Source organism: Ambystoma mexicanum, chromosome 13 (genome assembly GCF_040938575.1).
Source record: "Ambystoma mexicanum isolate Mex_15411 chromosome 13, UKY_AmexF1_1, whole genome shotgun sequence".
Lineage (NCBI taxonomy): Eukaryota > Metazoa > Chordata > Amphibia > Caudata > Ambystomatidae > Ambystoma > Ambystoma mexicanum.
In genome coordinates, this window is record NC_090938.1 from 265,191,427 (window position 1) to 265,205,356 (window position 13,930).

General features: G+C 40.1%; 1 protein-coding gene across 1 annotated transcript in view; it reads left to right on the forward strand.

The window, feature by feature from the left end:
* The window catches only part of KLHL33 (kelch like family member 33), a 710,631-nt gene that overhangs the window by 182,033 nt on the left and 514,668 nt on the right, over window positions 1-13,930 (forward strand). Inside the window, exon 3 of the mRNA XM_069633757.1 lies at window positions 6,380-7,325. Coding sequence (XP_069489858.1) covers window positions 6,380-7,325 — 946 coding nt within the window. The remainder of the gene's footprint in view (window positions 1-6,379; window positions 7,326-13,930) is intronic.

Here is a 13,930-nt window from a genome sequence, read left to right on the forward strand (position 1 = left end):
ACCTCATGACCAAGAAAGTTTACCTTTTTTCTACACCACTGTGCTTTCTGTAAAGATACTTTTGCCCCAGCCTTCATGTCTAATCTCATGGAAGTGGCTTTTCAGATCTTCATTTTTGATTAGCATATCATCCATATAAACTATTGTACCCCTTTCAGCTGCATCCGGGAGAGCTTTGCTCAGGACTATCCCAAACTCACTTCCACTATTCACGTACCCAAAAGGGGTCTGGGACCATGCATATTGTGATTTGTCAAAAGAAAATGCAAACACATTTTGAATATCTTCAGCTAGTGGCACACACCAGTATCCAGCTGTAAGGTCTAATGTGATAAACATCTTTGACCCTTGAAACTGTGCAAGACCCGTATCAATAAATGGAAGGGGCCACCTTAAAACAGGTACCTTGTTGTTCAATTCTCATAGATCTTCACACAAACACCATTGACCATTAGGTTTTAGCAGACCTAATAGATGGGTATTTGATGTGCTATGAATAGGCCTAATGATTCCTCTAGATTCTAGATTTTTTTAGATTTTTTATTATTTCAGCTAGTGATTCCAAACATGCTAGGGGTAATCTATATTGTCACACAAATAAGTATTCTGGCAATATGGCAACATGCAAATCGGTCAGCCCACAATCATAGGCAACTTTGCGAAAAACCCGTTGGAATTCCTTAAATATTGTTCTCAATTGGTCTCTTTCCTCTTCACTTGTGCAAGCTTCTGCAGCTTGAAACTGTTCCTCTACCATGTTAGAAAACTCTGGGAAATCCTCAAAAGGAAGAATCTCTCTCCTTTCCTTTAAACGTGTGGCAGTGTCTCTTTGGAGAGTCGCTACACTCAAATATTTTGCAACATTGATCTCAATTTCAATATGCTGCTTTTCTCTTTTAGATTTGAATAGTATACAATTAACTTGATGGCAGCACACTAGTTCACTTGGCTCATAAGGGTACACAGACTGAACTTTAATGATTCCTGTAGCCTTAGACTCCAAGGATTCTTGCAACTCAACCTGTGCAGTTACATAGCTTTCAGGATTGTTCCCAATCACGGGTTACTGAAATCAGCAGTGTAGTAAGACTTCTGGTTTGCCATTCACATTGCTAAATTCTCTTCCAAATGAATGCCTTGACACCCTTTATTGTATTTGAATGGGTCCATCCCTGATCTCTATCAGTGGTGTATATTTGCATTCTAACCCTTGCTGCCTAATGGATTCATTTAGGCATACAAATGCATCAGAACCTTGTATCTGTTGTTCCTTTCTGTATGTTAATGTTACTGTAAATTGTCTTTTGTATTACGGGAATAGTAACATAATTTGTCACATGCAGTGCAACTGCGTATGGTGTCATCTGGGCACAATGGTAAGCCTGTCTTTTGTTTTCAAATTCATGTGCGGCTCCGACCAACCTGGACCAAACCTTTTGATTTAGAAAGTCTAATACCATACACATCCTGTGCATGATGTCATTTCCCAAATAGAATTTGATTTGTGTCCCACTCATGATCCACACATTGTGATGAATACTCTTAGGGCCAATTGTAATCTTTAACATGTATCTTACAACAATTCTTTGTCCCAACTCAGCATACATGTGTTGAATCATTATTCTGAACTTTGTGATCTCCTCCCTGTCAATTATTTGCTGGAGTACCATTTCATTAATTAAACTCCTTTCATGTTCAAGCGCCAACACTTCCTGTCTCATCTGATATCTTTATGTCAACCTCAGTGACACCTTCGATAGGTATTTCTTCCCATGACATTGCGCAGAGGGCCTTCGTTTGTCTCAGCTTTATATGATTTTGTGGGGATCTCCCTTCATTGATACTTTTCACTAGTTCTTTTGCCATTATTGTTTCTTAGGCACATGTGTCAATCATTGTAAATGCATTACATTTTTCTTCAATAGTAATAGAAAAATAGTACCTATCTTCAACATCTTCTAGTACACAAAAACAGGGTGAATTTTTGATGATTTCAGGATTACCTTCATTAGCTCTTTGTTACTCTTTGCTAGGCAAATGGGCATATGGAATGACATCTTACCCTCCTTTTTGGCCACTTCATTTTGACTTTCTTTGTCTATTCTCCTGGACTCAGAACCCATTTGGAGTGTAGCTACTGACTGCCCCTCTGACTTTGGATCACTAGTGTTTGCACCACAATTTCTTATTGTACTTTTCTTATTTCCTGGGTCCTCGCCATTATTTCTACACTGCAACCTTTTGACTGGGTATTTTCACAAGTATCACATGACAGTCATCTACTGGCACACAGCACCTATCTGTGTATTGCATGGAGCCTGTCATTTTTGTCCCTTGGAATATCCCTGGTTCAAAATACTCCTCAGGTGACTGACCTGCATCCTCCTTTTGAGCTACTGTTTCCTCTGTATGTGTAGGAACAGTATTCCGACTAGCAAGTGATCCTAACTCTTCACCTTGTGTTTTATTTTCACATTGGATGCTCTTTTTAAATCTCTGTTTCTGTTCTTTAGGTTTTCTGGTTAATTTTCTGCCTTTTGTTCTTCATTTCTACACACCTGAATAGTCTGGTTCAACTCTAAATTGAACCACACTCCTTTTTTGTGTGTGTTGAAATTCTCTGTCTCACTTTCATTCATTTTTTTCTTATTTTTAATTCATTAACAAATTCAGAACTGTTATTCACAGGTAATGTAATAGCATGTTTGTTTTAATCAGTGCAGAGATTATTAACTAGTCACTTACTGCCAGAATGCACAAGATCACCCCTATAACATTCTGCACCTTCACTTGTCTGTTGCTTTTGAACTGCACATAACTTTCCTATCTGTTCAGACAACATTTTGACTTGGGCCTCCAAGCATTGAAACCTGTCCATGTCTCTGGATTCCTCTCTTTGTGGCCTCGGCTGGTAGTGGTTAAACTCACCCTGATTATGCCTTTTCTGTTACCTCTCAGGATATTGATTTCTATTTGTGTTACTTCTGAATTCATGTGACAAAGGAGGTAGAGAATGCAGAGTGACCATCTTTTGACCAGGGCAGACTGGTGGTGTTTATTGGTTATAGTGTCGAGGGACATAATTCATATTTTATCTTTCATTTGGTGGGAATTGTCCCCTATACTGGTTTCCATTTTCAATGAATCTATCCACATATCTTGGTCTTTCTTGGTGGCCATATACCATTGTATTAGGGTCAAATCTACTCTGAGCCCCTAGTGTCTGGTTTGGGCCATTGTACATTTGATTTTGATTGTTATTTAGGCCTGGCATATCGTGGTGAAATCCCACTCTGGGAGAATTACCCACATTTCTACGGCTAATGTAAGAATCCCTATTGGTGGGATAAATGGATTGGAACATAGGAGTTTGGGGTGATGTCCTATGTGGATGCATGCCCCTTTGACTAGATGTCACACTGTTTCTTGCATGAGTTTGGGCTGATTCTAGCAGCATCTTTACAGATTTTACCTCGAAATCATTGGCACAGGTTCTATAGACTTTGGTTTTGTCTCCTTATTCTTAGGCCCCTCCTCTCTCTGTGTCCAAATATCAATTCATATAGTTTGGTCCCCTGTTCTATTGCCCATTCTAGTGTTTTTCCCTGTCAGATGCACAAATTAACTGGGATAGAATTTCTTTTTGCAGTCCATAAAAGTATGCAGTCTTACATTCTACAGAGTTAGGGTTAAAGGCCACATCAAAGAGTGGACATGCCCTTTTCAAATTTTGAAGGTGTTACCGAGTGGACATATCTGGCTTCCCCGTCATAGTATAAGCTGCTGTTTTGACATCCTCTATAGACTGATAAGGTGAGAGTTGAAGAGTTGATGTCTAACCTCTTTCTCAAAGTCCGCCCATGACACATTTTCCTGTTCATTGAGACCACAAATGACACTAGCAGCTGCTGAAACTAGAGTTAGGTGAAAGTACTGTCTATATTGTTCCCTAGGTATCTGAAGGACTTTAAATATATCAGGACGGCTCCTAAATGGTCTTCCATGCAACAACTGTATTCCCTTTTTGAATGGTTTAATCAAAGTCTTGATACATTTCATAATGTTTATAGGAAAACATGGTGCATTCTGGTGTATGTCATTTTGTCACCTCTTTATGGACCTGTGTAGCAGGATTCACAGTATTGCGCATACTCAGATGATGCAGTTTTTCTCCTCCTTGCGTTATGGTGCTTGCAATAGCCCAATGAGGCACACCTGCACAATTCTTCCTTTATCAAACATGTTCTCAAATGCCTCCCGTTCTACCTCTGTGGTAATTCTGTCTTTCCATATTTTCACGTTTTCTGAGGACCAAACTGCAGGGGCATAATGCTTTGCCTCAAGATAGTTTGCCAATTCAGAAAACTCAGCATGGATTTGGGACATTGTGACACTTTTGTCAATGGGACTATAATGAGAGTCAAATGGGCACACAGTACTGCACTACCTCACAGCACTAAATAGTTTAATGAGTGCACATTATGGTTATGCTTTAGAATGCAAGGCCACGCCCAGTAACTGTTTTAAAGTTTCCCAGCCAATGCACAAAATATGTTGGATATATTTTGGGGTTATATCTAATAATTTGTGGTATTATTTATAATGGTGGTATTTGGTGGTCTTTTATAATCCTTGGCAATATATTGTGGTAACCTATTGGGGTATTTTTATAGTTGTGAGACTGATTTCAGAATACTGCCTAATGATTATTTTTACCAGGGCCACTAACGACAAACAAAGTACTGGACTTGATACATTCTGGATGGATGGATTATGCCCTCCTGTGGTACCTTATGTACAATACCACGCTACACCCTTTTGGCTATGTTTCACCAATTGTAACACATGCAATTGAAATACTGCACATTCATTCAATCTCTCTAGATAAACAGCACACAACAGCTACATTACTTTGGGATATTTCTTACCACACATCTGTCTCCTTATGCTTGCAGAATAAATATCATGAGATTAAGTTACTTTTGAAACTGTTATTTTAAGCGTAAAAAAGATATATGCAAATTACACAGAGAGACACTTATGCCCACATTGTACTTCATGTATTCTTGTAGTAACTTTCAGCGCTTTATCTGTACAAAGCCCTGCCAACTTTCTGGCATTGTGGAACTTGGCAAGAGAAATACACTACTTTGAGAAATATAAACACAATATTACTCGCACATTACAAATTGGATCCATAATTCAGCACCAAAAATGAAATTAATTTTTCAATCTAAGCTATATGTTATCATACACATCATCAGCCCTTCACTTAATCTCATATTTACCTAGATTTGTTGGCCGTATTTCTGACTGAATTTATCAGGGAACTCTTCCCCAGCTTTTCTGCCTGATACGGATTCTCGAGACTGCAGCTTTTCTAAGGATGATTAGCGCAGGAGACAGTTTCACCATCAATCAGCTTGCCAGCATTGAACACTGTCTGCCCAGCCAACACTCTGCTCCTTTATCTCCCAGTGCCCAAAGAGGAACTGCCCCCTTGCTCTCTCTCAAATCCCTTTTTAACCAAACTCCCTGTCAGTCAAGGAAAACGCCTCCCCTTGAGCAGATCATTCCACTGAACTGGCACGTGATTTTGTTGCTGAAGAGCAAAAAGATACATCTCTCTTGCACTTTCTGCTCTAAAACAATGCCATGTTTTCAGTAGAACGGATCTTCAAATTTGTTTTAGTTTATCACCTGAGTGCAGATTCAGCCTCTCAATCTGCACCCAGCTTATTTCATCATGGATTAATTTGCACTAAATGTTATTAAGGGATTCAGTTACATGTTAACTGTGGTTGGGTATTTAGTGCAGCTCAGTTCATTGAAATATCATCCTGAAGCAAAGTGCAATTTCAATCATGTGCTCCGTGCATTGGCATCTATTTAATTCTGCCCGAGACTCACACTCTTGAGTCCAGTAATGAGTTTCACACCCTGGGCCCCAGTTACAGTTCGAACACAGGGTAACATGTGCATGCTGAAATGATTAATCTAACTTTTAAAATTCGGAGCCCCTGTCCTACAGAAGGCAAAATAGACTAGAATGGAAGGGTTAAGAAAAAACAAGAACAAAGGAAGAGGAATGAGGCAGGGAATACAGGGGAGTGGGGGAGACAGCAGCTCATGCAAAAAAGAACAAACAGGAAAAGGAAAAAATAGTAAAACAGTTGCCAGAAATGTGTCAGAAGAAGCAGGAAAATACATTTGTCATGGTAAGTGTATCAAAGATTTGCCAAAACAGTGGAATAATTCATAATAAACTGCTCTATGTTCATATTATTTTTAGAATGAGGACGGACAAGGCCCTTTTTCAGTGTCTAGTAACTAGCTTGGCAAAAACATGCTCCTAATGCTATGCCTTCTACTCTTTCAGCACACCGTGCAGCTCTTGCAGCTGGCAGTGACTTTTTTCATGGGATGTTCACCAGTGGAATGAGAGAAGCTCGACAAGAAACAATAGTTCTGAAGACACTTTCTGTTAGCAATCTTTGTCTTTTTATTGACTTTGTATATTCTGGGGCCTTGAAGATCAGCTGGGACAATGCGTTTGAAAAGACAGAAGCTGCCCTCCAGTACCAGCTGGAAGGGATGATCCCACTCTGCTTTCAGTTCATGCGTGAAGAGATGACTACAGAATCGAGTTTGGATGTGATTTCTTTTGCTAATGCCTATGGTCTGCATGACCTTAAGATCTTCACTGAGAAGTTTGTATTAAGAAACTTTAAACAGGTGGTGGCGCTGCAAAAATACCTGGACCTAACAGCAGAGGAAATTGTGGCCTTCCTGAGTCAGGATGCACTCTACACAACCACAGAGCTGGAGGTTTTTCATTCAGTCCTGCGATGGATCAACACAGATCGCAAATCACGCCTGTGCCAAGCCGTCAAACTCATGCAGTGCGTAAGGTTTCCACTAATCACTAACAGGGAAATGAGACAAATTCTAGCAGTTGACCTCATGGCACCATCTGGGAAGTGCTATAAAGTCCTGGAGGCCTCCCTCTTGAGTGTCCCCCGGGGACCATCTGTGATCAGCCAACTTCCCTGCCGCATGCGGCTCCCAGACAAGGTGCTGGTTATTATTGGAGGTGATAGCCTAAATGAAGACTTTTCCAACAGGGCACCCAGCAAGAAGATGCAGTTTGCACATAAGTTCATCACTGGAATTGGTCTAGTGAAGTACATTGAATGGCGTCACCTGACCTGCCTCCCAGACGTGCCACGCTTTCGGCATGGAGTGGTTGCTTTGAATGACACCATCTATGTGTTTGGGGGAAATTACTACTATGGCAAGCAAGACGTACTAAAGACGGCTGTACGGTAAGAGCATATCACTGCCAAACTAGTGAAGACCCAGATTGACCCGAGCAACCTTTAAGGCACTGTGCCTAGGACAGTGAGCAGAACAGGACACCAACCATTTAGTAATTGGCTTAAAATCAGTTTCTTTCATAGTCATTTCTGGCTATTAAGAAATGTGAGATATGGCTGTTCTGGGAAACTTAGCATTCTGATGTGGACGTTTTTCACATGATAAAAAACAGTTATGTGTTATTAGATGGGAGTTAAGAACAGTGAGGACCTTCTAATGTGCCAGTTTGATGGCCTATTGTAATACTGTAGAACGATTTTCAAATTCTATGTTATCTTTCACACCACAATCACTCTCCTGTAAATGTCCCAGAACATTCATAGTTCTATCGTAAATCCACAACTTTATACCACTTTATCCATTTCCGCTGGCACAGCCCTTAATCTGTGAAGGTGAGACAAGTCTGTGAAACATGTAACTGTGCTGCCTTCTACATTGAAAAAACAAATGTCAATCACTGCTTCTGGCCTGGGAATATTTCAGCTAAACCAGGGTTGTCCAGCTCCAGGCCTCAAGCCTGACGGTTTCTCAGGACATCCCTCATTAATAATCATGGGAAGAAAACTGCATACACTTGGAATCATTGTATGCACATTTATCTAATGTATATTGAGGGGTATACTGAAAATCCGACATGTTTCTGACACTCATGCCTCATGCAACTTGTTGCTCTGGTTTATCTGATGTGTTTTAAAGATTGATGTGATTACTGTATATTTTAAAGTGACTTTATCTTAGGGCTCGCTCTGCTTAGAGCACAGTGCCTTTTTTCACTCTCTGTCTTCAACAAGTCCTCTTTTTACTTTCAGAGGAGGTGGTGGCCTAGCACCACGTGTTCAGCCTCTCTGGCCCGTCTGTGCACAGGCCATGCATGGCCTGCTTGGAGATGCTGTGAGAATACATGCAATCCTTTCTTTTTGCCAAGTTCACTCCTAAATAGTTGCTCCGCATACCACATTACTGCGGTGTAGTACTTGAAGCTCTACTTGCCACAATGGCCCTGTTTTGAAGAATATCCCCATCCCCACCATTACCTACAATGAGGTTAATGGCTGCCTCCTTTTCTGTGTGCTATTGAAATTATCTTCAGGCTGACCAGCCACACAAGCCAGGGATTGGCTGATCGCCACTATATCCGTCCCAGCCGCCACCGTCAGGCGGAAGCCGGAGGGCATAAGAAGCGCTGTCACAGAGGAGCCCAGCAAAAAGGCCTATCTGCACCTATCTGCGCCAACCCAGCAGCCGAGCACCGTGAGCACGACACGACCAACAATCCCACCTATAATCTCTCATTCCACCTACATGACTGAACAGCATTACTTACATCGCACTCGTCAACACCTGCCCCGCTTTTTCCTTCCCTGCACGTCAGTGCCCTGAAAAGTGACCAATGGCCATGAATATCGTAATGTCAATGTCTACCCCATGTGTCGCTTCGCCATGTAGCAACCTGCTGATTGTGCAGTAAAAACAATCTAGTCAACCCCTATATCTGGACATGAGCAATGCCTGCAAACAATTGTATCAAGTGCTGTTATGCCACCCATGCTTCACTCCCAGCACCAATTCAGCCAAGTATCAACCTTTGTTTGTAATTTTGACCATGGCTACCCAGCCAAACTCCCAGTTCTTCAATCCACTGTTAATAATCTTGCATCAGCCCATCTGCCTTATGGTGCTCTTTTATCCCATTGCTAGTAAACTCGAATCACACTACTTTTGCACATTGTTATTAACTTGAACCAGCCCACTGTGCCTTATTCCTCAGCCTACTGCTAGCAACCTCGAATCAGCCTATTTTTGCATATTGTTACCTACCTCGAATTAACCCACTATGCCTTATTGTGTTCTTTCAGTCATTTGTTAGTAACCTCGAATCAGTCTATTTCTGTACACTGCTAGCAACATGAACCAATCTATTTCTGCCCATTGTTAGCTATCTCGTATTAGCTGTAGGGTATTTTGTGGAGATTTGGGGCCTGACGGTATTTTATCACCGCCGAAAAATAACTTAGCAATAATCACTCTTTGTATTCAGATTTGGCCATGTGCAACAATAATACAATGGACATGCATTATTTCAGCACCCAGACCTGCATATTTGGTATACGTGGTTGGTGGTATTTTGGTGAGCATAATTCCCTTGTTTTATTTGTGGCCCCAATGTCCAGAATCCCTTATCTTTGCTTAGATTTTACGTGTGATCACTAGAGAGACCTCAGACCTGCATTCTAGGAATACCACATTTTCCAGTGATAGTGTTGGTGTGCCACCATGGGCGAACTCACTGACTTATTTACGACAGAGAGCTATATGTGGTAGTCTTGTGGTAATTTCCACTACCTTATATACGGTAGGGAGCTATGTTCAGAGAGTCTCTCTTCCCGTTGGCTCATGTACCTCCAACAAGCTATGCTACAGTCACTCACAATTATTCATACTGATTTTGACATGCACACATCTGTCATAAAATGACCATTGCACTGTTTAAAAATCTCCCCACATCATCAGCATTGTAATGGTAAACAATAAACATCACCCGTCTGTTTTCAAATATTTTTCTGTATTATAAAAGTTGTATTTAAACACGATCTCATTCTTTACAGAAATAAAATGGTACAGTCAAAGCATTGTCTGTGACACACTGCAAAGAGAGTGGCGGAGAACAGAACTCAAATTGCAACATTAGCACTTGATTAAGACACGCACAGGAATCCTACACTGACTGCATATTACCGTACACACTCAGCTCCCACACTTCTCATTACCTTATCTTTTTAGTTGTTCTCTTTGTGAATGTGGCTCTCTTGGATTAACTCCAGCAAAAAGGAACGCTTGCCTTCTCAAACCAGGTTCATTGCCTGGAATTCTCAGCTTTTGCAGATAGGAATGCCTCAGCCAGTGGAAAGGTCCTTCTTTCAGCTCTCCCCAATCTCGACTGCAGCAGGACACAGGAATCTGCATTCAGTCAGGAGCCCCACAGCCAGGTCTTCTCCCCAATAGTGCAGAAAGATGTCTGCCTGTCTTTTTCCCTGATACTGCCCACTAAAACTTTCCTCTCAGCCCTCTGTATGACGTGTCCCAATGAAATCCATCATCTCTCATCCTCCTACTCTTCAACAATAGCTTCGCTTATACATTTGCAATTGTTGCAAATCTGACTTCCTTCTTCCTGCAGTTACTGTGCACAAAAACACGGAGAATCAGGCAGAGAAGAGAAGAAAAAAAAATCTGCACACGCATTTAAATGGTTTTCAGAGTATGCCTAATTCTGCAGTGGAGAACACATTTTATTAGTGGGTTATGTTAAATAAGGTTTTATTAGTCAGGTTAATTGTTAATAGGTTAGCTGTTAATTTTCAAATGTGTCTCTAGCAATATAGGCATTTCAGGTGAAAAATAGTGTGCATTTTTAAATGAGCACGTGTGCTTTTAACTGTAAAAATAGACTTGCATCTTATATGTTAAAATCGTTTTTGACTGAATAGCCTGTCTTTCCTTGTTAATCTGGTAACCCATATAGCAATGCACCGCACCCTTGTGGTGGTGCTGCAAAAAAAAAAAATGTGCTACTTGTGCAGTATTACTGTACTCTGTACTGTAACACGCCAAATATCCTTACATATACCCTCCTTTTGTTTTTAGAACTTGGCTATAATCCAAGCCAATTCCTAAAAACAACTTGTTCTATTTTTTTTTACAATATAGCAATCCAACAAAATGAATATTCATGTGCATCAATGAAAATTTGCAATCAACATTTCATCTGAGTCCATCAGTTCATAAAATGTTCCACATTTGCCTTCTCAGTGGAAGTGGCATTACTTTAAGTTTAAATTTTCCAAGTCAATTAAAAACAATGAAATAAAACAACTAACTAAAACAAATAAGTAATATAACAAGTTAAAATAAATAATTAAAATAATAAATACGTGGAACTTCATATGCCGGAACTTTTGTTTTGTCTCTTTTGGTATGTCCCGACCAGCGATGTTATTCGGTTCATTCGAGTACTCTTTCATCTTGGAAATCTTGAATCCACAGTAGTCATCTCTTTTGGCATTCCGGTTATTTTGTCTTCACCTCCACCTGGAGGCAGGCATCTTTTGGTCTTCATCCAGGGGACTCCAGGACTCCATCGTCTCCCGTGGCCTCTGATCCCGGAACCTCCGACCAAATAATGTTAATTGTCTAAATCAAAATAGAAAATAACAGATTAAGTACATAGCACAATACTAACTTCATCCTTTTGCCAAAAATAAAACATGCTTGGTAAAAATATTTCGTTTTTTTTTTCTTTCTTCTGAAATTAAACACAAGTTAAAAGAAAACAAACACATATAAAACAGCATTCAATATTTAATACACTTTCTCTCTGCACACCAACCATGAGCTTCCATTATATGTGCATTTATTTATTTATTTATTTATTTATATTTATTTTATATTATATTTTACATATACTACAGTGTTTATGTGCCATCATAACAATCAACATTTTAACTTCTTTGTCACTGCCTCCTGATTGTACCCATTTATTTTCTCTTTTTGTGTTTAAGTGATTTTATCTGTTTCTACATGCTCAAGCCGCCTGATCTCATGTCTGGGATGGCATGGTTTGATTTGATTTACATGGACAAACTGCTCTATTGCTGTTTCACCTTCATTTTTCAAAATTTTATACACTACAGGAGAAACCTTATCTATAATTCGAAATGGCCCCTGCCAGGCTGCTAGAAATTTAGAATTTTTCTGTTTACTTTTTCCAAAATGAAACTTGTACACCTGATCCCCTACATTGTATTCCTTTACTGATGTCTTTTTGTCATAATATGACTTAGCACTGTCAGCAGCCCTTTCCAGATTTCTCTGCACAAAAGCAAATGCATGTTGCAAATGCCTCCTCAGTTCATCAATATATTCATGAACCGTGGATGCACTCACTAGAGTATGCTCATGTGTTCTGTATAGTAGGTGTTGTGGTAACACCATTTTCCTGTCAAGACCTCATGGGGGCTAACACCTGTTGCTTTGGCAGGAGTCGACCTGATTGCCATCAGAACCAACGGTAAACGTAAATCCCAGCTGGAACCTGCTTCTGCCACAAATTTCTTTAAAATATCCACAACAGACCTATTGCTTCTTTCAACTGTACCTGAAGACGCCGCCCGATATGCGATATGTAGTTTCCTTTTCACACCTAGTATTTGCCATACCTTACTCATTAGAGTACTTGTGAAATGACTTCCTCTGTCTGACTCAATTCTTTGTGGCAACCCAAACCTTGAGAACACATGGTTCACCAGTAATGTGGCTGCTGTTTGCGCACTACAATCTGGTGCAGGAATGCACTCAATCCACTTCGACATCAAACATACCACACTCAAAATATAACGGTGTCCCCTGCTCGACCTTTTTAAAGGACCTACATAGTCTATTTGCAAATCTGACCATGGGAGAGTTAGGCCTCTTTTCATCAATGGTGCTCTATGCATTGGTGAAGCAGGTTTAAATTGGGCGCATACTAGACATCCTCTAGTATATAATTCCACATCTTGGGACATATGAGGCCAGTAAGCATAATCTTTTAGTATTTCTAATGTTTTTTGTGAACCTCTATGGCCTGCAGTTATGGCATCATGTGCATGGTGTAGCATCAGTCCTCTGAATGAAAGGGGTACTACCCACTGTATTTGTCCTGTTATGGACTCTCTAATCATGAGTCCATTCTGTAATCTGATTCGTGTTTTGTTCTTTAATAACACCCTCAACTCTTCTTTTCCCATACAATCATTTTCTGTTAAAGGATTTTGATCAGGATCTATCAAATGATTATAATAGATTCCCAAAATTTGATCATTCTTTTGTGCCTCAATCAAATCTTGGTCTGGCGTGTCATGACTCCACTGCACCACCGGTTGATCTACCTCCTTTGGTGCTTTAGAACGTGTCACTGCATCAATTTGTATTTCACCCATTAAATAATCAATATGTAGCAATTCTCCCATCACAGCCCCAATCTTAGCCAGATGGTCTGCCTTATCATTTCCCTCCTTATCCTCTCCTGGTGTTTTTAAATGCCCACGAATTTTTCTCCAGTATATTGTTAAATTATTTTCTGACACCAATTTGTCTATGGCTTGTATCATTTTTCCATGTTTAAGTGGTTTTTTGTTGTATGTAACCATGCCTCTTGCTTTCCAACCAGGCAAATACTCCACAAAGCTATTCCGTGCATAGTCAGAATCAGTCACCAGGACAATTTCACTGAACTTTTTATCAACTGCAGTAGCAATTGCTTTATAGATGGCTGCCAATTCCGCCACCTGACTGCTCCTATCTCCAATCCTCATCCCTATACTAGGAACGCCTTCACATTTCAACCAGACATTTCCTATTCCTGCCACTAATTGTTTATTATTGTCATTTTCAATGTGAAAAGCACAACCATCCACATATACAGTTGGCAAATCCTTGCATGTTTTTTCATCAAAAGCTTTGTGTGATGATTGTTCAAATTCCTGCAAACTAGTTTCCACTTCCATTTCATTTG